Source organism: Nicotiana tabacum, chromosome 5, assembly GCF_000715075.1.
Source record: "Nicotiana tabacum cultivar K326 chromosome 5, ASM71507v2, whole genome shotgun sequence".
NCBI lineage: Eukaryota > Viridiplantae > Streptophyta > Magnoliopsida > Solanales > Solanaceae > Nicotiana > Nicotiana tabacum.
Window position 1 is genome coordinate 17,886,652 of NC_134084.1, and position 23,790 is coordinate 17,910,441.

Consider the following 23,790-nt stretch of genomic DNA (forward strand, 5'->3'; position numbering starts at 1 on the left):
TCTCTAGCTCGCGACGCCTTTGCCCCTCGAATCAGCCTCCACTCACATCGAATCTATCCAAAAATTAGAACTAGCACGTCAAAAATGCTAAGGGAACGAAGCCCAAGCGAAAACAATTAATAAATGACACAAATCCCGAAATTACTAAAACTCGACCCCTGAGCCCATGTCTCAGAATTCGATAATTTTTACATCAATAGTTTCCTTATCTCCCCGCGAGTCCATACATATCAAAAGTTCTGAAATCCGACTTCAAATGGTCCTTCAAATCCTCAAGCAAGGGTCTACGTTTCCAAGCCCTAGTTTCCCCAATTTTTGCCCTTAAAGTCCAAAATTTCTAGCTTTAATCTGTAAAATAATAGCATAGGAACGAGTTTTAGGTCTAAATCCCTTACCTCAATGAAGTTCCCTTGAAATCCCTCTTTCAAATCGTCCAAAAAAGCTCCAAAGCTGAAGTCAAAAATGGTAAAATAGCTCAAAATTCGCGAAGGCCACAATTTATACTTTCTGCCCAGACATTTTCGCATATGCTGACCCTTTAGCCGCTTCTGCGGTACCGCATTTGCGATCATTTATCCGCTTCTGCAAAAATCACTTACCTCCCCTTAGTCCGCATCTGCGACATCGCAGATACAGTCACTCTAACCGCTTCTGCAGTCGCTGCTCATCAAGCCCCTTTTCGTTTCTGCAACTAAACGCCCGCACATGCGGCATCGCACCTGCGGTCCCCAATTCGCATGTGCGGAAATACCAGAAGCAGCAAATTCAGCAGCTGCAACAAAGTCTCAAACTTCTCGTCAACCATCCAAAATCACCCCGAGGCCCTTGAGACCTCAACCAAAAGCACAAACATATCCCAATACCTTATCCAAACTTGTACCAATCTTCAAAACACCTAAAACAACATCAAATCTACCAAAACACATTGGATTCAAGCCAAACTTTCTAAGAGCTTCCAAATTCCGCTTTTGATCAAAAACCCAACCAAACCACGTTCACATGACCTGAAATTTTGCACACACATCCCAAATGACCCAACGGAACTACTGCAACTCTCGGAATTCCATTCCGACCCCTATATCAAAATCTTGCCTACCAACCGAAAATTACCAAAATATAACTTCGCCAATTCAAGCCTAAATCTACTCCGAACCTCCAAAACTCAATTCGATCACGCTCCTAAGTCCCAATTCACCTCCCGAAGCTATCCGAACCATCGTAACTCATATCTGGGCCCTCTAACACATAAGTCAACATCAGGTTGACTTTTCCAACTTAAGCTTCCTCAAAAAAGACTAAGTATCTCAAACCTTACCAAAATCATTCCGGATCCGATCTGACCAACCCGATACCACAAAACACGGATAAATAAAGCATAAAAAAGCAGAAATGGGGGAAAACGAAGTGGTAACTCATGAGATGACTGGCCGGGTTGTCACATCCTCCCCAACTTAAACAAACGTTCGTCCTCGAACGAGTCAAGAAACATACCTGAAGCCTCAAACAGGTGAGGATATCTGCTCTGCACCTCCTGCTCAATCTCCCAGGTAGCTTCCTCCACGGGTCGACCTCTCCACTGCACTTTCACTGAAGCTATATCTTTTGACCTCTACTTTCGAACCTAACGACCCAAAATAGCTACTGGCTCCACATCATAAGTCAAATCATCATCCAACTAAATCGTGCTGAAATCCAAAACATGAGACGGATCCCCAATATATTTTCAGAGCATAGAAACATGAAATATCGGATGCACACTCGATAAGCTGGGTGGCAAGGCAAGCTCATAAGCCACCTCCCCAATCCTCCGAAGTACCTCAAAAGGCCCAATGTACCGAGGACTCAATTTCCCTTTCTTTCCAAATCTCATAACACCCTTCATGGGTGAAACCTTTAATAGAACCTTCTCGCTAACCATGTAGGACACATCTCGAACCTTCCTGTCAGCATAACTCTTTTGTCTCGACTGCACTGTACAAAGCCTCTCCTGAATTACCTTCACCTTTTCTAAAGCATCCTGCACCAAGTCTATCACCAATAGCCTAGCCTCACTGGGCTTGAACCAACCAACTGGAGATCTACACCGCCTCCCATACAAAGCCTCATATGGAGCCATCTGAATACTCGACTGGTAGTTGTTGTTATAAGCAAACTCTACAAGTGGTAGAAACTGATCCCATGACCCTCCGAAATCAATGACTCAAGCACGCAACATGTCTTCCAATATCTGAATAGTGCGCTTGGACTGCCCGTCCGTCTGAGGGTGAAAAGTTGTGCTTAACTTAACCTGAGTGCCCAACTCTCGCTGCATAGACCTCCAAAACTGCAACGTAAACTGAGTGCCCCTATCTGAAATGATGGAAACTGGGACACCATACAAACGAACAATCTCTTGGATATAGATCTCTGTCAACCGCTTTGAAGAATAGGTAGTACACACATGAATGAAGTGCACGGACTTGGTCAGCCGATCCACAATCACTCAAATAGCATCGAACTTCCTTAAAGTCCGTGGAAGTCCAACTACAAAGTCCAAAATGATCCTCTCCCACTTCCACTCTGGAATATCCATCTGCTGAAGCAAGCCACCCGGTCTCTGATGCTCATATTTCACCTGCTGACAATTGAGACACTGAGCTACAAATCCTACAATGTCTTTCTCTCATTCTTCTCCATCAATAGTGCTGCCTCAAATCCTGATACATATTCGCGGCACCCGGATGAATGGAATACCGCGAGCTATGGGCCTCCTCCAGAATTAACTCTCGAAGCCCATCCACATTGGGCACACAAATTCGGCCCTGCATCCTCAACACACCAATGGTCACATCTCTGGCATCATCATACTGAACTCTGTCCTTAAGGACAAACAAATGTGGATTATCATATTGGCGCTTTCTGATGCGATCATATAAGGAAGACCGAGAAACCACACAAGCCAATACCTGACTAGGCTCCGAAATATCTAACCTCACGAACTGATTGGCCAAGGCCTGAACATCAAATACATGAGGTCTCTCCCCAACTGGAATATATTCCAAACTCCCCATACTTAACGCCTTTCGGCTCAAAGCATCGGTCCCCACATTGGCCTTCCCCGAATGGTACAATATAATAATATCATAATCCTTTAGCAACTCCAACCACCTCCGCTACATCAAATTAAGATCCTTCTGCTTGAACAAGTGCTGGAGGCTACGATGATCAGTAAACACCTTACAAGACACACCATACAAGTAATGCCTCCAAATCTTCAACGGGTAAACTATGGCAGCCAACTCCAAATCATGAATGGGGTAGTTCTTTTCATGGGGTTCAACTGACGAGAAGCATAAGCAATAACTCTGCCCTCCTGCATCAAAACATAACCAATACCAACTCTCGAAGCATCACAATACACGGTACATGAACCTGAAGCTGATGGCAAAACTAACATTGGAGTTGTGGTCAAAGCTGTCTTGAGCTTCTGAAAGCTCTCCTCACACTCGTCTGACCATAAAAATGAAGCATCCTTCTGAGTCAACGTGGTCAAGGGCGATGCGATAGATGAGACTCCCTGAACAAACCGGCAATAATAGCTTGCCAACCCAAGAAAGCTGCGAATCTCCGTGGCAGAGGATGGTCTGGGCCAACTCTGAACCACCTCTATCTTCTTTGAATCAACCTGAATTCCCTCGCTGGACACCACGTGCCCCAAGAAAGCCACTGAACTAAGCCAAAACTCACACTTGGAGAATTTTGCATAAAGCTTCTCCTCTCTCAATCTCTGCAACACAACTCTCAAATGCTCTGCGCGCTCCTCCTGACTACGCGAATACACCAGAATATTATTAATGAAGACTATGACAAACGAATCAAGATAAGGCCGGAACACACTGTTCATCAAATGCATGAACGCTGTTGGGGCATTGGTCAGCCCAAAAGACATCACCATGAACTCATAATGACTATATCGGGTCCTGAAAGCTGTCTTAAGAATATCTTAGTCCCTAATCTTCAACTAGTGATAACCTGAACGGAGATCAATCTTAGAGAACACTCTCGCTCCCTGCAATTGGTCGAATAAATCATCAATGCGAGGCAAGGGATGCTTGTTCTTAATTGTTATTTTGTTCAATTGCCTATAATCAATACACATCCTTATAGTGCCATCCTTATTCTTCATAAATAGAACTGGTGCACCCCAAGGTGACACACTAGACCGAATGAACCCCTTATCAAGGAGCTCTTGAAGCTATTTTTTAACTCTTTCAACTCCACTGGTGCCATACAATACGGCGGAATAGAAATAGGCTAAGTGTCCGGCACCAGGTTAATACCAAAATCAATATCCTTGTTCAGTGGCATGCCCGGTAGGTCTGCAGGAAACACATCGGGAAAATCCCTCACGACTGGAACAGAATCAATACTGGGAGTCTCAGCACCGACATCCCTCACAAAGGCTAGATACGAAAGACAACCTTTCCCAACCATACGCTGGGCTTTCAAGAATGAGATCACTCTACTGGGAATATAATCAGTCAGACCTCGCCACTTGATTCGTGGCATACCCGGTATAGCCAATGTGATTGTCTTAGCATGACAATCCAAAATAGCACGACACGGAGATAGCCAATCCATGACCAAAATGACATCAAAATCCACCATACATAATAATAAAAGATCCACACAGGTCTTCAGACCCCCAATAGTCACCACACACGACCAGTACATATGGTCTACAACAACAGCATCGCCCACCGGGGTAGATACATGAACAGGTGAAGCAATAAACTCACGGTGCATACCCAAATAACGAGAAAAGTATGATGATGCATATGAAAAGGTGGAATCGGGATCAAATAATACAGAGGCATCTTTGTGGTAGACTGAAACAATACATGTAATAACAGCATCTGAAGTAATAGCATCGGGTCTGCCTGGAAGTGCATAGAAATGGGCCTAACCTCTACCTGATCGACCTCCCCCTTTGGGGCGACCCCTAGCTGACTGACCTCCACCCCTAGCTGGCTGAGCGAGTGGTGGTGAAGTAATTGGCGCTGAAGCCGATGATTGTCCCCTCTACTGAGATGAGCTCGCAAGACGACAAAGGCACTGCCTCCACATGTGACCTATCTCACCACACTCATAACAACTCCCAGGTGCTGGAGAAGGAGACTTAAGGGAACCTCTCGCACCGGAGTGACTAGCAAATGAACCCGGCATAGAAGAGCCATGGACTGATGGGGCACGAGACTGAAGAGTCCTGCACTGAAGTGATGACTGTCCCTGATGAGAATTGTGAGAAGCATGACCCATACGATGACCCACGATAACCTGGGCGAGCTGGTTGAGCATGCGTGAATGGACGGCCTTTTCCATGTTGAAACTGACCTCTCGAAGGAGTACCACTGTAACTACCAAATCCTCGAGGCCTCTTAGCCTCTCTTCTCCTCACGCTCCTGGCGACGAACAGACTCAATCTCCCGAGCAATGTCAACAACTTCCTCAAAGGTAGCACCAATCACCCTCTCCCTGGTCATGAGAATACAAAGCTGATAAGTGAGGCCATCAACAAACCTTATAATCCTCTCTCTATCTGTCGGAACCATCCAAATAGCATGATGAGCTAACTCAGAGAACCTCATCTCGTACTGTGTCACAGTCATCTCTCCCTGACGCAACCACTCAAACTCCCTATGCAGTTCCTCCCTGCAGGACTGCGGCACATACTTCTCCAGAAAGAGAACGGAGAACTGCTTCCAGGTAAAGGGGTGTTGCACCAAAAGGCCTACGCCTCTCAAAAACCTTCCACCAAGTGAAGGTAGCTCCAGAAAACTGATAAGTAGTGAAAACGACCCCGTTGGTCTCCAGAATACCCGTTGTACGAAGCATCCTCTAACACTTATCCAAGAAACCCTGGGCACCCTCGCCCTCTGCACTACTAAAGGTAGGAGGCTGTAGTCTACCAAACCTCTCCAACCTACGCTGCTCATCCTCCAGTATGGCAGGAACTACATAGTCCTGAGCAGCTGCAACTGGCTGGGCTAGATGTGCCCCCGACGTCTGAAGTCCCTACATGACCTGATCAGGTGTGCGAGCGGCAGGAGTCTGATTGCCTCCCCCTGCTTGAGAAGTAGTTGCGGTTGTAGTTGCTAAAATCACCGGAGCTAGGCCAGTGAAAACTGATAAGATTTGAGCCAAGGCCTCCTGAAGACACAGAATCACAATGGGCACAGCTGGTGCCTGAGCTGGTGCTGCTAGAGGATCCATAACTAGGACCTGATCCTGAACTGGGGCAGCTGGTGGATCTGCAGGTGCTGCCCTAGCTGCTCTGCCCCTACCACGACCATGACCGCATCCTCGGGCTCTGGTGGCCACAGCTTGTGGTACTGGTGGTCGTCCATCCTGACCGATAACGCATGTCCTCACCATCTGTGAGAATAGAAGTTTAGTACTCGGATCAACAAATCCGCACGACGAGAATTTAAAGAAAATGAAGTTTTTCCTAAAGGTTCTACAGCCTCTCGAGGATAAATACAGACGTCTCCGTATCAATCCGTGAGACTCTACTAAACCTGCTCATGACTCATGAGACCTATGTAACCTAGGCTCTGATACCAACTTGTCACGACCCCAAACCCGGACCCACTCGTGATGGCGCCTCTCGTGAAGACAAGGCCAACCGACACTTCCCATTATCCGATTATTAACAATTAAGCATTTATGAAACAATTAAGCATTATTAACATCAATCAAGCCACCTCATGGCGTATATATCTTAGGCCCTCAGCCTCATAATCAGTATCAAATGTTTCCCCACAACATAGGCCCTCGGCCTTACTCAGTCAAAATCCTCACAAGCCATTCGGACAATAGTAAAACATGATTCTCAACCCAAAATATCATTTAAAAGATTATGTAAGTTTTAAAACAGAATAAACCTGGTTGAGTACGAAAAACAGTGAAATATAACATGTCTGAGTTCAGTAAAGAGTCAAAACAGTGAGGAAATACTAGTAAAAATCCCCGAAGGGTTCAAATATTTGGCATTCAGCCCAAATATGGCATTCATCCCAAATAATGATGATAGCAAATAGATTTTAGTTAAATACGCAGTAAAATAGTCATTCGAGACAGACCAAGACACAATCCCCAACAGTGAACGACCCCACGCTCGTCATCTAGCGTGTGCGTCAATTCAATATAGCACAACGATGTGCAATCCAGAGTTTCAAACCCTTAGAACATTATTTACAATCATTACTCACCTCGAACCGGTCAAATCTCTAGCTCGCGATGCCTTTAACCATCGAATCGGCCTCCACCCGCATCGAATATATCCAAAAATCAGAACGAGGACATCAAAATATGCTAAGGAAACGAAGCTCAAGCGAAAACAATCAATAAATTACACAAATCCCGAAATTACCAAAACCCGACCCCCAGTCCCACATCTCGGAATTCGATAATTTTTACATCAATAGTTTCCTTATCTTCCCACGAGTCCATACATATCAAAAGTTCTGAAATCCGACCTTAAATGGTCCTTCAAATCCTCAAGCAAGGGTATAAGTTTCCAAGCCCTAGTTTCCCCAGTGTTTGCCCTTAAAGTCCAAATTTCTAGCTCTAATCCGTGAAATAATAGCATAGGAACGATTTTTAGGTCCCAATTCCTTACCTCAATGAAGTTCCCTTGAAATCCCTCTTTCAAATCATCCAAAAAAGCTCTAAAGCCGAAGTCAAAAATGGTGAAATATCTCAAAATTCGCAAAGGCCACAATTTATACTTTCTGCCTAGACATTTTCGCATTTGCATCCCCTTTAACCGCTTCTGCGGTACCGCATTTGCGGTCATTTATCCATTTCTGCGCAAATCACTTACCTCCTCTTAGTTTGCATCTGCGGTCACATACCCGCATCTACGACATCGCAGATGCGGTCATCCTAACCGCTTCTATGGTCGCTGCCCATCAAGCCCTTTTTCGCTTCTTTGACTAAACGCCTGCACATGCGGTGTCGCACCTGCGGTCCCTAATCTGCAGGTGTGGAAATACCAGAAGCAGCAAATTTAATAGCTGTAACAAAGTCTCAAACTTCCCGTCAACCATCCGAAATCACCTCGAGGCCCCCGGGACCTCAACCAAAAGCACAAACATATCCCAATACCTTATCCAAACTTGTACCAATCTTCAAAACACCTCAAATAACATCAAATCAACCAAAACACATCGAATTCAAGCCAAACTTTCTAAAATCTTCCAAATTCCACTTTTGATAAAAAACCCAACTGAACCACGTCCGAATGACCTGAAATTTTGCACACACATCCCAAATGACCCAATGGAACTAATACTACTCTCGGAATTCCATTCTGACCCCTATATCAAAATCTCGCCTACCTATCAGAAATTGCCAAATATCAACTTCACCAATTCAAGCCTAAACCTACTCCGAACCTCCAAAACTCATTCCGATCACGCTCCTAAGTCACAATTCACCTCCCGAAGCTATCCAAACCATTGAAACTCACATCTGAGCCCTTTGACATATAAGTCAACATCTGGTTGACTTTTCCAACTTAAGCTTCCTCAAAAGAGACTAAGTGTCTCAACCTTACCAAAATCATTCCGGATCCGACCAACCCGATACCATATAACATGGATAAACAAGCATTAAAAAGCAGAAATGGGAGAAAACGGAGCGGTAACTCATAAGACGACTGACCGGGTCGTCACATCAACGATATCCAAAGGAACTAGAAACTGGAGAAGGACCTCACACATCAGAGTGAATCAATGCAAAAGGTTCAGTCACTTTGCTAGTACTCAAAGGATAAGTGGTGCGATGACTTTTAGCTAATACACAAATATCACAATGAAAATTAGAGAGATTGTGATCCAAAAACAATGTTGGAAATAAATGTTTAATGTAGCCAAAAGAAACGTGGCCAAATCTTTGATGACACATCCATATTTGGTGTCGTTTTGTAGAAGAGGAATCCTGACTGGTTAGATCAATACCACAACATACACTGTCTACATAATAAAGTCCCCCTCTTTTAGTACCACGCCCAATAATCTCCTTGCTGTTGAGGTTCTGAAAAATGTAGAAATTGGGATACATTAATACTAGACAATTTAATTGTTGAGTTACTTGAGACACAACTAAGAGATTATTTGATAGTGAAGGAAATAATGTATGCTCTAGAGATAAGGAGGGCGTCAAACAACAGTTCCAGCACTAGTAACTGGAGATGATACACTATTTGCGTTGACACATGTGAACGATGTGGTTTTTAGGAGCATGTAAAAGAGACTGATCAAAGGTCATGTGATCAGTGTCTCTGGAGTCAATAATCCATCCCGTATTTTTTCCTGAATCCATATTACTGAGAGCTGATCCAATATAACTTGATGAATGGCTAGGTATATCAGAATCGACAATTTCAGTTGAAACTAATGATGCAGTTCCACCAGTTGGTAGTGAAGTGCCTGATGACACCATTGCAATAGATTTTCCCTCATTCTTTCCACCCTCCTTTCGATTGCGTCGCTCCCAAAACTTCTTTTCATTCAAACCATTCCATCAATATGGATAGCCATGCAATTTAAAATAATTTTCTACACCATATTTAGGATTTCCACAATGAGTACAACCCTTTTCACCATTGCTGTGAGTTCTTAAATGGTAGTTTTGATTCTGGATCAAGGAAGTTTTTGCTACATATCAATACCGTGATTTGTAGTATTGCTTAGCATTGTATTCCTCCATTGTTCTTCACTTCGAACCATAGCAAAATCAAATTCTGGATTAGGAAAAGGACTTGTGCAAAGAATATCACTTCAGACACGATCATAAATATCATCCAAACTAACCGAGAAAATATAAACGTGTTCTTCCTCAATCTCTTTCAGTCGAGCATAAATAACATCAGGTTGCGTGGAAGAGATTGGCTTCCGATGATCAAGTTTCTGCCATATGTTGTGAAAATCCGTAAAATATGTGGAAATTAATTTTCAGTTTTGTTTAATACACATATCTTGACAAGAGAGATCATAAAGGACTGATCTATCAGCCCCTTCATAGTAGGTTTGAGACACGGTGTCCCAGATACTCTTGATCGTCAGAAGACGAACAAATAAACTCATAATTTCAGGTTCCATGGCACCGACAAGCCAACTCTTAACAATAACATTATATATACTCCATTTTTTATACGTGGAATCACTAGTGGAGGGTTCCTTAATCGTTCCCCACAAATATCCCAGTTTTCCACGACTTGCAATAAAGGTCTCAACAACTTGATATAAAAGAAAATAATTCTTGCCATTGAGTTTCACACCAAAAGGAATGGAAATAAATTCTGGTACAAGATTGGTGTTCTTAGATGAATCACCCATGGTAAAATAAGGATAAAAAAATGATGATAATCAAAGAAAGAACCATTGCTCTGATACCAAATCAAAAATAGGTGAAATTGTGGTATCTTTCATTATTAATCAGCTATACAATATATAGAGTTACACATATATGGGAAGATATTTATAATCCGAAGAATATTGTTGCGACCAAACACACTCACGCAAGTATACGTAATCGTCAAGTAATAGAGTATTGAGTAGAGTATCGTTCCCACGAAGACTTGTGATTAACTATTGACCGATTCAAACTTAATTAACTTATCAATTCAAGAGATTTCTCACAAAATATAGAAGTGACTAATTTACTACCTAAAATTATCAAGCAATGAATTAACTAGAAATCAACCGAAACAAATAGCAATTTCAAATAACAATCAGTAGGAGAAGATATTCTAGGGTTACGGGTTAGCTAACAATCATGTTGCATTCTTGGCTTAAAATGACTAATTGATTTACCTGGATTGTTGATTGACAGGGTTGATATTACTCATAAGAATCTGTTGAGTCCTTACTCGCCTATTCAAGTTAACTTAATGCCTATATATCTACGGAATTAAGATTAACAAGAATGCATTTACAATTTCTGTACTTCAACCAAGCAAGGAAATTAGGTATATGTCTATCCTAATTGCGAATCCGTTCCTCGATGCTTAGGTTCAAGAACTTGCTCTATTTAATTCTATATGCAATCTAGAGTTCCCATTTTCGAGTTTCAACTCTAGATTCGTAGATAGTATTTCACTGTTAGCTACTCAGCAAAATAATTAAAAATGAGTTAAATAAACAACCCAATATGATAAATTCAACTTCGTCAAATTAAACTTCAAACATCAATATTCATGTTTCACCCATGACCCTAGAACAATAGGGTTCTTAGCCACTTATGTTCATACAATCATAAAAAATAAGGTTTTCAAACATAAAATCAATAAGTACTAGAAACGGAATGAAAGAATTGATCAAATCCGTGCTCCCGAGTGTTTGGCTCTTTTTTCCTCCTCTCAAAGTCACGTCCCCCCTTCAAAATAGGTTTAGGTTGGATTTTATATCAGTTGGGGCGTCTTGGGGTTAAAATAACCGAGTCCTAGTCGAAATAGGACAACTTTGCGTTCTGAGCATCCAGGGCAGCATGGGGCACTGACCCTGGCGCCAAAAATATTTAACATTCTATAAATTGTGCCACTGTCAGCGCCCCACGCTGGTTGTGGTCCTCAAATTTTACTTTTTGCTTTTTCTTCCCAATTTCACTCCAATTTCGCGCCATTTCGTACCAAATTGCATCCAAATAATTCCTACACATAGAAATACCACAAATGAGCGCAAATCATCATATTATACATCTCAAATCTTCGAGACATGAGCAAAATGCGAGGCGATATATATCAAAATATGCATACATTAAGCCGATTATCAATACCCCACACTTAGACTCTTTCTTGTCCTAAAAAATGGAACTATATTAATCCCCCAAAACATACTTATCAATATGAAAGAGCACTTCACAATTTATTCAATCAAACACCCTACCTTTGGACTATGATCGATATCGACAATTAAGCATGAACACACGAATTTCACATTCTTCCCATTTTTAAACTAGCTCAGGTATATACAATGCTATTCAACCAACTCAAGCAACATATCCACAACCACCTTACCTCAAGAGATTACTCTTTACACTAAGCATTCTCAACTCACGCACTCACCCAACAAAAGAAAGTGTACGACATCACCAATCTGTCATGAGACCAAGTGCCCTCGCCACACACAAAAAATTGAATATCAAAGTAGTCCACAGATTCAAATATGTCATTGAACATAATTTAAGGACATCACAAAATTGAATAAAATTCACTCACTCTCACAAAGAGTTTATGTGCATTCCGTGGTCGTAGTATAAGCTTGCACGTAGTGTATATCTCTACTAATCTAAGCTAGCCAAATCTAGGATCAATTTGGACTTCAAGGTTGTAATGTAGGCTAAGATACATGTAGGATATATTTAGGAATAGTGACTAACCTTCCTAAGCACTTTAATACACTACACTCACAAATCAAACACCTTTTCTTTTCAACCCATTCACTTGTCATACACCATATATAACATAGCCCTCTTTTCAATTAAGCACCTCTATGGATTCACTAGTGCGAGTGAGAAAGATTAGGAGGTGTGTATCTTTTTACATTATTTAAACTATTATTTTCTTTTTCTTGTAACACTTTATTTTTCACACACTCCATGCACTGAAGTTCATAAGCTAGTGACTTTTATTCACAATTTTAGTGCATCTTAAGGGCCCTTCCATGGTTCCACTCAAAAGCAACTCCCCAATTTATCCCCTTACTTATTTTAGCGACTAAGTGTCTTAGGAGGTAAAGGTTCAAATATCTCGAATCAAGAACAAAGTAGGAGTACAACTTGTAATGTGGGTGCCAAGGAAACGGTCTATAGGCTCAAAGGGGCTAGCAATGGGAAAATTTTATTTGTCAGTGACAAGCACCTTCATGGTCAAAAAAGAAACGCCTACGTCATCTCCTAGACTAGCACAACTTAATGATTTTGCGTTGATTAACATACGGGGCAAGTTCTAGACTACACATGATAGCACAGAATATCAACAATCCTTACACACACATGGCACTTGACTCACTCAAGACGGTTCTGTGCGACTCTCAGGTCAAGCAAGCATAGCAAGTTGAGAATTTTTAAGCAACAATGCACTAGGTGGCATACAAGTCAATCAACTGAGAAAAAGGCATCACTGAGTAGGCTACTTACTTTATTTGGGCATTACAATTTAAATCATATATGCAGGAAGACAGAGCGCATGCCATAACTTAACTTTCCAACACCAAACATGTCAATATGTCCCTCAGAGCAATCTCAGTTTTCTCCTTTATCCTACTCCGAAGAAAAAAACTAAATTAGAATACCCTGTTTGAGCTACACCCTTGGAAAAGAATCAGTGTCGAAAGAAAAATCAAGGAATACTACCTAACTACCAAAAAAAATCTTTTTGATATTTTTAATCGGACTTTAATCCCTCAAGAAAATTGTCCAACAGATCAAGCGTCGGGAAAAGTTCAATCTTTTTTTATTTTTTATTTTATAATCTAGCTAAATTAAACTATGTTAATCTTAAAATAAGCTAAAAGGTGATAAATAAATTAAACAACAAGACTAAAAAAGAGTTTTTGTTATACAATTATAGTTCAAGGAGTATTCCCCCACCCCACACTTAAACAATGCATAGTCCCCGATGCATAAAAAATTCAAAAATATAGTAAGGTGGAAAGAAAGAACTCCCTGCTAATCGGAGGCTGCCTCTTCAGGCTGCGGTAATGGGCTTATCATCATCTCCTAAGGGTACCAAAGCCATCGGCCCCGTAACTTCATCATCATCTGCATACTCATCATTATATTCATTGTCAGTGTTTTCATTCTCAGACGGATGAATAGGACTACCTGGTGCTATGCCCAACATCTCCTTGGAAAAACTGGAGAGATCACTTTGCAATTGTGTGCGCTCCTCTTCTGACACCCTAGCCTGCTCATAATAACATTGAGGGTTTTGTAAAGATACCTGTTAAAATTTTTGTCCCTCTCATTCCTAGCAGCTTGAGTGAGCTTTGATGTGGACTCTAGCAAGGATGCGATGTCTAGAAATGCCTTGGGTGCCTCTACTACTTCATCATAGCCAGGGTACTCCAGTACCTAAGATATAGCATGTACTATGTCAGGATGTTGCCATAAAAAAACCTTTTTATCCTCCCTCCAAAACGGGTGCGGGCCATCTCCCCATGTATGAGCTCACCCACATTTATGGGGCAACCAATCATCAAAAAGTTGATCACGCACACTCAAGCTCGAGTGCACTCACTATTATGCTCCACATGCATTAATCTTGTCTGCACAAAGTTCTGCCAAACTTTAGCCGTCTTGTTGAAGTCAAACCGAAGCATTTCAATGTGAATATCAAACCTTAGTCCGTGTTCACTTTGCATTTTAATCAACGCCACAAAGTGTGTGACGTATTGCTTGGTAGCGTGGGCTTTTGACAGACTTTCGAAGCCTTCGTGGGTTCAGCCTATCAACTCCCAAAAAATGACACAAGGCCTGCCTATCCATTGGAATGTTCTTTCCTCTGACGCATGACTCATCCTCTTTCATATCTAGTTTGCATATAACTCTCTGACCATGCTTAGATTTGCAGGGCCCGGACATTCGAAGAACTTATCCATCTTCTTGTCGATCATTGTCGGAAGTACATCGAGGAAGCTTCGTTGGACTTCATATTTATCCCAATCTCAGACACGTATCTCCCATATGGAACAAAAGTATCATGCCATTTCTTGGCGTCATCTCCTACAAATTCCACCCGAGGTCGCGATTGCTTTGTAGATCCGCTAGCCACTTGCTTTCCCTTGGCTTGTCGGAAAGAGCTCTCGCCTTGCTTGCGTTTATTTGGAGGGGGAGCAGTAGTGGAGGATTTCACCACCCCTTTTCCTTTAGCGGCACTGTCACACCACATAGCAACCTACACATGACAAACACAAAGATGAGAGTGAATCAAGAAATTTCGTCTAAGGTCATTGTGAGGGATATTGAGGACAACACACTTAAAACCGAAAGCTAAGCATAACCGAATCACAATATTGGCTTAATATGCATCAATGTGTCATCACAAGGCTATAGGTACTCAAGACTTCCCTATGCCATAAAATTCAATTAGTCTAACATGGCCGTAACTGAACTATGGTGCAAGCATAACAAAGCTAAAGTCTACATTACTACACTAATTTAGTATATTAACTATGACTTACAAGAGTTTACAACAAGACACAATGCCCTCAAAACACCCCACACTTCACCCAAAATCATATACAACTACACTCGGCTACTTAGACTTCACCGGTGTTAAAATTTACTCTCTTATGCATTTTAGCAAACACCTTGTGGGCATCAATTTTGCTCTTTTATTTTAACAATGTCGAACAAGGTGGCCCTCCCGAATTTACATGAAGTAGAGGAAATTTTAGTTTACTACTTCAAACGCAAAGTCACAATCAATTTTGGCACCCAATTTTCGTGCATATTAAGGCCACCATAATCAACAAGATATATCAAAGAAACCTATGGGATTTTAGGGTTATTTGAGAAGAGGACTAGAATTACACTAAGAAAATTTAATATACAAGAAAAGAGAGAACAAGAAGAACATATCATTGAATCTTGAGATGGAATTGAGCAAAGAAGATTGAAGAATTTAATAACTTGAGAGAAAACAAAACAAAAAAATTGAAGAAGAAGCAAGAGAGAAGCGACAGAGAACGTATTTTGTTGGAGAGAGGGGATTTGGATTTAAGCTATTTTAATTTAAGTGGGAATGGGTTTGGGTAGTTGGATATGTGTTAGGTTGTGTGTGTATATGGGTATGTGGGTTGGGTTATTTGGGTTTGGGTATTTTAATTAAACAAAGAAAACGAAGAAAAAAAATTTAAAACAACATACCTGAGCCGCCAGCCCAGTGCCCCATGTTGGGGCTAGTGTTGTCTTTGTGGAGTATTCTAGAAATTGCGCCCCAGCCAGCGTGGGGCGCTGGGCTGGGCGCTCAATCCGAAATTTTTTGTTTTTTAATAAAATTCCGACCACCCGAGCACTCAATACATAATTTATATAAACCTCACATCATCCCCACCTAAGATTTTATACAACTACAAACAAAACAAAAAATTTAGTCTACTCTAACTAAAAGAAAACAAAAAATTAAGCTAAGAAAGCAGCAAAAACCGGGGTGCCTCCCAACGAGCGCCTAATTTAACATCGCGGCACGATTCAACACATTTTAAGCATCAGCCAAGTCCACCGAGGTCTTGTGACGTGCAATGTCACCACCCCAATAATATTTTATTATCTGCCCATTTATAAAGAAGGTACCACTTGAGCTCGTATCACGCAGTTCCACCGCTCAATGAGGCCTCACACTTACCACAACAAAAGGACCTGCCCAACGAGACTTAAGCTTTCCAGGGAATAGCTTCAACCTGGAATTGAACAAGAGAACTTCTTGACCTGGCTCAAACTCTCAATTTTGGATGTGCTTGTCATGCCACCTCTTAGTCTTTTCTTTATATAATTTGGCATTTTCATATGCGTGCAATCGAAACTCATCAAGCTCGTTGAGTTGCAGTAACCTCTTCTTACCAGCTAAGTCCATATCCATATTCAGCTTTTTAATTGCCCAATAGTCTTATGTTCATTCTCGACAGGCAAGTGGCACGCCTTCCCATAAACTAATTTATGCGTAAAAGTACCTATGTGAGTCTTGTATGCAGTTCGATATGCCCATAATGCGTCGTCTAGCTTCTCGGCCCAGTCCTTTCTATTTACACTTACTATTTTCTCAAGAATCTGCTTTACCTCTCTATTTGAAACTTTCACTTGACCACTCGTTTGGGGGTGATAGGTAGTGGAAACCTTGTGCTTAATTCCATACTTTTCAAGAACATTATTCAGTAATTTGTTGCAAAAGTGAGTTCCTCTGTCGCTTATCAACACTCATGGAGTCCCAAAGTGTATGAAGATGTGCTTCTTTACAAATCTTTCCACAACCTTTGCATCATTAGTAGGACGAGCAATAGCCTTCACTAACTTAGAAACATAGTCGACTGCCACTAAGATGTACTTGTGACCATTAGAGTATGGGAACGGTCCCATAAAATCAATCCCTCAAACATCAAAAAGTTCCACTGCTAGAATATTTTGCAGAGGCATCTCGTGCTTCTTCGTGATTGTTCTGGTTCTTTGGCATCTGTCACACTTCTTACCAAAGGCATGTGCATCCTTACACAATTTTGGCCAATAAAAACCTGATTGTAGCACTTTTGGGTGGTTCTATCCCCACCGTGATGACCTCCGCATGGAGAAGCATGGTAGTTATGTAGTATTGCATTCATCTCCTCCTCAGGGACACATCTTCGCACCAACTGATCTATGCACTACCTATATAAGAATGGCTCATCCCACATGTAGAGTCTCACATCATATAGGAATCTTCTTCTATTATCGGGTGTCGATTCTGGTAGTGTCACCCCACTTGCAATAAAATTCACATAGTCTGCATACCACGGGGCTTCACTTGAGGTAATGGCTAATAACTGCTCATCAGGAAATGTTTCTTTGATTGACCCTCCTTCAGCTATATGGCTCTGATTTTCTAATCTGGACAAGTGATCAGCCACTTGATTCTTTGTCCATTTTCGATCTTAGATATCTATGTCAAACTCTTGCAAGAGGAGGATCCAACGAATCAGCCTCGGCTTGGCGTCTTTATTTTCAAACAAGTATCTGATAGCTGAATGATCTGTGTAAACGATGACTTTGGTTCACACTAGATAGGATCTGAACTTGTCAAACGCCCACACCACCACAAGCAACTCTTTTTCAGTAACTGTGTAGTTTATCTGGGTTGGATTCAGAGTTTTGCTCACATAGTAAATAGAGCAAAAGATTTTATTTCTTATTTCCCCCAAAATAGCTCTGATTGCTTTGTCACTCGCATCGCACATCAACTCAAATGGCTGCTCTCAATCCAGAGCAATGATAATTGGTGCAGTCATCAGCCTTCCCTTCATCTCCTCAAATGTTTTCAGACAGGCATCATCAAACTTGAAGGGGACATTTTTCTCAAGAAGCCTGCACAAAGGAGAAGAAATTTTTGATTTTTTTAATGAAACGACGATAAAAACCCGCATAGCCCAAAAAACTGCGAATGCCTTTGACGGATGTCGGTGGGGGCAATTTTTCAATCGCCTCCACCTTCGCTTTGTCCACCTACAAACCGCTTTTGGACACCTTGTGCCCCAGGACTATACCTTCAAGTACCATGAAATAACACTTTTTCCAGTTTAGTACCAGGTTCGTCTCTTCACATAGGCAACGATGCCAAAAACTTGTTGCGACCAAACACACTCAAGCAAGTATACGTGGTCATCAAGTAATAGAGTATTGAGTAGAGTATCGTTCCCACGAAGACTTGTGATTAACTATTGACTGATTCAAACTCAATTAACTTATCGATTCAAGAGATTTCTCACAAAATATAGAAGTGACTAATTTACTACCTAAAATTATCAAGCAACGAATTAACTAGAAATCAACCGAAACAAATAGCAATTTCAAATAACAATCAGTAGGAGATGATATTCTAGGGTCACGGGTTAGCTAACAATCATGTTGCGTTCTTGGCTTAAAATGACTAATTGATTTATCTGGATTGTTGATTGACAGGGTTGATATTACTCATAAGAATTTGTCGAGTCCTTACTCGCCTATTCAAGTTAACTTAATGCATATATGTCTATGGAATTAAGATTAACAAGAATGCATTTATAATTCCTGTATTTCAATCAAGCAAGGCAATTAGGTATATGTCTATCCGAATTGCGAATCTGTTCCCCGATGCTTAGGTTCAAGAACTTGATTTTTTTAATTCTATATGCAATCTAGAGTTTCCACTTTTGAGTTCAACGCTAGATTCGTAGATAGTATTTCACTGTTAGCTACTCGTCAAAATAATTAAAAACCGAATTAAATAAACAACCCAATATGATAAAATTAACTTTGTCAAATTAAACTTCAAACATCAATATTCATGTTTCACCTATGACCCTAGAACAATAGGGTTCTTAGCCACTCATGTTCATACAATCATCAAAAATAAGGTTTTCAAACATAAAATCAATGAGTACTAGAGACGGGATGGAAGAATTGATCAAATTCGTGCTCCCGAGTGTTTGGCTCTTTTTTCCTCTTCTCAAAGTCACGTTCCCCCCTTCAAAATAAGTTTAGGTTGGCTTTTATATCAGTTGGGGGCATCTTGGGGTTAAAATAACCGAGTCCTAGTCGAAACAGGACATCTTTGCATTCCGTGCGTCCAGGGCAACGTGAGGCGCTGGCCCTGACGCCTAAAATATTTAGCATTCTGTAAATTACGCCACAGCCAGCACACTGGCTGTGGCCCTCAAATTTCACTTTTTGCTTTTTCTTTCTAATTTCGCTCCAATTCGTGCCATTTCGTCCCAAATTGCATCTGAATAATTCCTACACATAGAAATACTACAAATGAGCACAAATCATCATATTATACATCTCAAATTTTTTAGACATAAGCAAAATTCGAGGCTATATATATCAAAATATGCATATATTAAGCCAATTATCAAATATGTTTGTGCAATACTAGAGAATGTGCTAATTGATTTACAATTAAGATGACACCTATTAAATTTTTTCAAGATCTACTCTACGAAAGGAAAGTCAATCAATTTATATAAGTCACTCTAACAGAGACTAGAGGTGGCATATGGCTAGCGCTGGATGTGCTTCACAATGGTGATTGTGCGATAATGATTATTGGTGATGATTAAGAGTGGCAAACGGGCGGGTCGGATATGGTTCGAATCGAAAATGGGTAATGAAAAAATGGATCAACTATCCGACCCGACCCATATTTAATACGGATAAAAAATGGATTAACTTGAGGAACCTCCAATTTGAGGCTTTAGAAATATAAAAGTTAGACTCATTGGTTACTCATTGGTTATCTATTTTCTAAATGGATAATATGGTTCTTATCCATATTTGACTCATTTTTAAAAAGTTCATTATACAACTTATTTTTTAGTGGATAATATAAGTGATTAATTGTTTTCTTTTAATCATTTTGTCACCCTAGCGACGATAGTTGACAAAGATAATTGTGCAATGAAGGTTATTGGTGGTCGTCTAGTGATGGTAGTATACCACTGAAAGTAAACCTCTCTAATTCGGTCTATGTCTGCGTTGCTGACGTGCTCAAATGCGAGGGGTTTTAAAAGTGGATCCGATGGACCTGAGACTAAAGAAGCAATGGGTGCATTCAATTAGTTTTATGGGTCACAAAGGAGAAGTTCTTTCTAACTTGACTATTTACCTCACTATTAATTTAGAGGGCATTCTAAAAATATTTGCGATCGAGTAAATAGTTCTATGAATGAATTGATCGAATCGATTTCGAAGTGAAAAATGCGTTATAATCAAATTTAAGTAATTTCCTCATGATTTACCTTAGTGGTTAAATTTTGTTGCGATTGCTCATGTTTGTACATCATGATATTAGTACAATGGTACTGCGCGTTTACCCGTAAAATAATACAGTTGAATTTATATGTGATTTTTAGGGTACAATGGTACCGCGCTTTACCCGTAAAATGGTACAGTTAAATTTATATGTGATTTTTAGACAAGTAAATTAATTCGATCCTGAAACAATAAGACAATTGAAGAAATGCATAACACTTAGTCTTGATATGAAAACCGAGCACCGAAAGTGGTGATTTCGGGTGCAACAATGATAAGAGCAGAAAATATGAAGATAAAATTATATGTAGCTTTGAGTAGATTGTAGCACTAGTTTGCCAGAAAATCCGTCTCTTACAATGATAGTTGAGCTCACTATTTGTAGCTATACCTAGGGACAAGGTCCTGGGATTGTGCTCTTCTTTAATTTCAATTATGAGGGTCATTGATATAGATATAATGGTGAGTATAAATGACAAATTTTTTGTAACGGACAGCGTACTTAATGCTGCAAACTATTCTTCATTAATGTCATGGGGCGGAGGGTACTTATTGCTTCTTTATGAATATCATTTCTTCGGATATCAGAAGGGATAATTGTCCTCGGTTTCACGTATTATTCTTTTAAGCGGCTACCTGGCATAGCATATTTTAGCCTATGCATTGTGTACTTTTGTCAGTGAAACTACGAACTTATTAGTGGAATTAGCTATTGAGTGATATATGCATAGGTAGATTGAAAACGATGTAAAGGAAATACTGAAATGATTTCGGAATTACATTTTACTGACTTTAATATTTGTGTCGACTGTAGTAAAAGAAAACAAATTAGACACAAAGGAAAGAAACCAGAAAAAGTACAAAAATTTCTTGGTTATATATATATACTCTCTTTGATGATGTGTACCTTTTGATAATGTATGCTCTCTTTGATGATTTTTCACGTTATGAATATGTTTATTTATTGCATGAAAGAAAATCAGTAGAAGAGGTTCTAGAAGTGTTTCCAAATGAGATTGAAAGAATATTAAAATTAATCAAGTTGAATAGATATCGTGAGTAATATGAAAGGTATTATAATGAAGCTGGTATGGTCAAGAGTACGTTAAATATACCACAATAAAATGGTGAGACGGACAGTTGCAAAAATACCTTCTAGGTATGGTTAAGAGTACGTTAAGCAATTCATATTATTTTTTACCGTAAAAATAAATTTTTTTATACAGTCCAATTAGATAATGTATATACATCATTCATGCCATATATACAAATAGAGGTTAGTTAATTAATTAATACAAAAGTGAATTCATTCCGTCAACTCAAATTATGAAAGACTTTGTAAATGAGTGATTTATGCATGCATGCAAATGTAAGGGTTAGAGACATTCACTCCAATTCACAAGCTTCAGAACACTTCACCTCCATCAACTTCACTATATATAACCCTCCATTTTTTTCCTTTTTCATAAGTTCGAGGTGGTTGTTTTTATCTAGGAAGAAACATAACAAAAAAAAAATCTCATTTTTGCTGGTATAAAAAAACCAAAAATAAATAAATATATTTTGTATCTTTTTTCCTTATTTCTTTCTTTCTTTGGCTTTGATCATTGCCGGCAAAAATGAATCGTTCCATTGTTACCCTTCTCTGTTACTTCCTTCTACTAGCCTCCTCAGCCTCAGCTTTTAATATCACAAAAATTCTAAGCCAATTTTCTGATTATAGCACTTTTAATGACCTTCTTTCTAAATCTGGCTTAGCCACTGAAATTAACAAAAGGACCACAATTACAATTTTGGCCGTTCCAAATGGTGCAATTGGTGATCTTACCTCAAAATCAGATGATGTTCTCAATAGTGTTTTATCAACCTATGTTGTATTAGATTACTACGACATCCCGAAACTCAAAAGCTTAAAGGACAAAACTGCAAAAATGACAACAATGTACCAACAATCTGGTAAAGCAAGATTTGACCAAGGTTTCTTGAATATGACAGCTAAAGATGGTAGTTTTGTATTTGGATCAGCTGTCAAAGACGCTCAACGCGATTCAAGGCTCGAAAAATCTGTTATGAATCAGCCTTATAACATCTCAGTTCTTGGAATTTCTCAGCCATTTGTTACACCTGGACTTGATGGAACACTTGCACCAGTTTCAACACCACCACCTAAGGCTAATAATGCAACATCTTCACCTAAGAGTTCACCACCTGCTTCTGATGATGAAGCAGAGTCCCCTGCTGAAGAAGCAGAGTCCCCTGTTTCTGAAGAAACAGAGGCCCTTGCTCCTTCTAAGGATGCCGATACTTCGGCTAGTTCGCCCTCGGCTGATTCGCCACCGGCTGACGCTCAGGCGCCACCACCGGCAGGATCATCTGCTGGGAAATTGAAGGTTTCCTTTGGTTCGTTTGTTGTTTTGGCATCAATGGTTGCAGCTTTTTAAAAAGGGAGTTTTGTGAGGATGTCCAAGATTCTTGGATTGTAGAGAGGAAAAAATAAATGATGGAGTACATCTTATGTACAAGACTTTTAGATGTTAAAACAATATGATTTTCGAAATATATAAGAAGTGTATACCTTTATCCATAGATGATCTCTCTTTACGTTGTAATAACAACAACAATAATAAATACAGCGAAATCTCACAAATAAAATCTGGGAAGAATAGTGAGTTCGTAGACCTTATATCCTAGGAAGGTAGAGGCTGTTATGCTGAACAACAATAGTCTTTTCATCTTGCTCTCTTCTTTATTCCTTTAGTTAATTATATGTGAGGAAACGTAATATTCCCTCCGTTAGTCTCATTTTATGTGATCATATTTGATTGGAAACATAGCGAAGCAAGAAATAAATATTTTCAAATTCATTTATGATTTAAAACAAGCCAGATATTTGTGTGTTATATTTTTCTAAATATGCCAAGAAATAACTATAGATTATCTTATCAAGCGTAAAATAAGAATGTTAAGATTAAGCTGTTTCTAAATATAAAAATGTGTTATATTTTTGGGACAGTGGCCTATGATAACATTCTTTCTTAAAAAAAAAAGGACCACCTTATGGTGGGCTAGTTGTTGCTATTGAGCCAAAGCCAATTGTTGCTACTTAGCGAAGGAGATTTAATTAAACCCATTTCAAGGTAGCTATTGGCCGGCTGGGACAAGGCGTGATGGAACTGTGGTGGGAGAAGGCTTCACCTATTTCATCTCACCTCGATTTGTTTTGCCACATTTCCTAGACCCTGCATATAACGAGAGCTAATTTCACCA

General features: G+C 40.0%; 1 protein-coding gene across 1 annotated transcript; it reads left to right on the forward strand.

The window, feature by feature from the left end:
- The first annotated feature begins 21,996 nt into the window (after positions 1–21,996).
- Positions 21,997–23,109, forward strand: LOC107813102 (fasciclin-like arabinogalactan protein 14). The gene has a single exon (XM_016638316.2). The coding sequence runs from the start codon at positions 22,143–22,145 to the stop codon at positions 22,962–22,964; it is 822 nt and encodes a 273-aa protein (XP_016493802.1). The 5' UTR covers positions 21,997–22,142; the 3' UTR covers positions 22,965–23,109.
- The last annotated feature ends 681 nt before the right edge of the window (positions 23,110–23,790 follow it).

What these genes read in the sequence shown, in the direction of transcription:
- LOC107813102 (XM_016638316.2), top strand. Translation starts at nt 22,143, where the DNA reads ATGAATCGTTCCATTGTTACCCTTCTCTGTTACTTCCTTCTACTAGCC.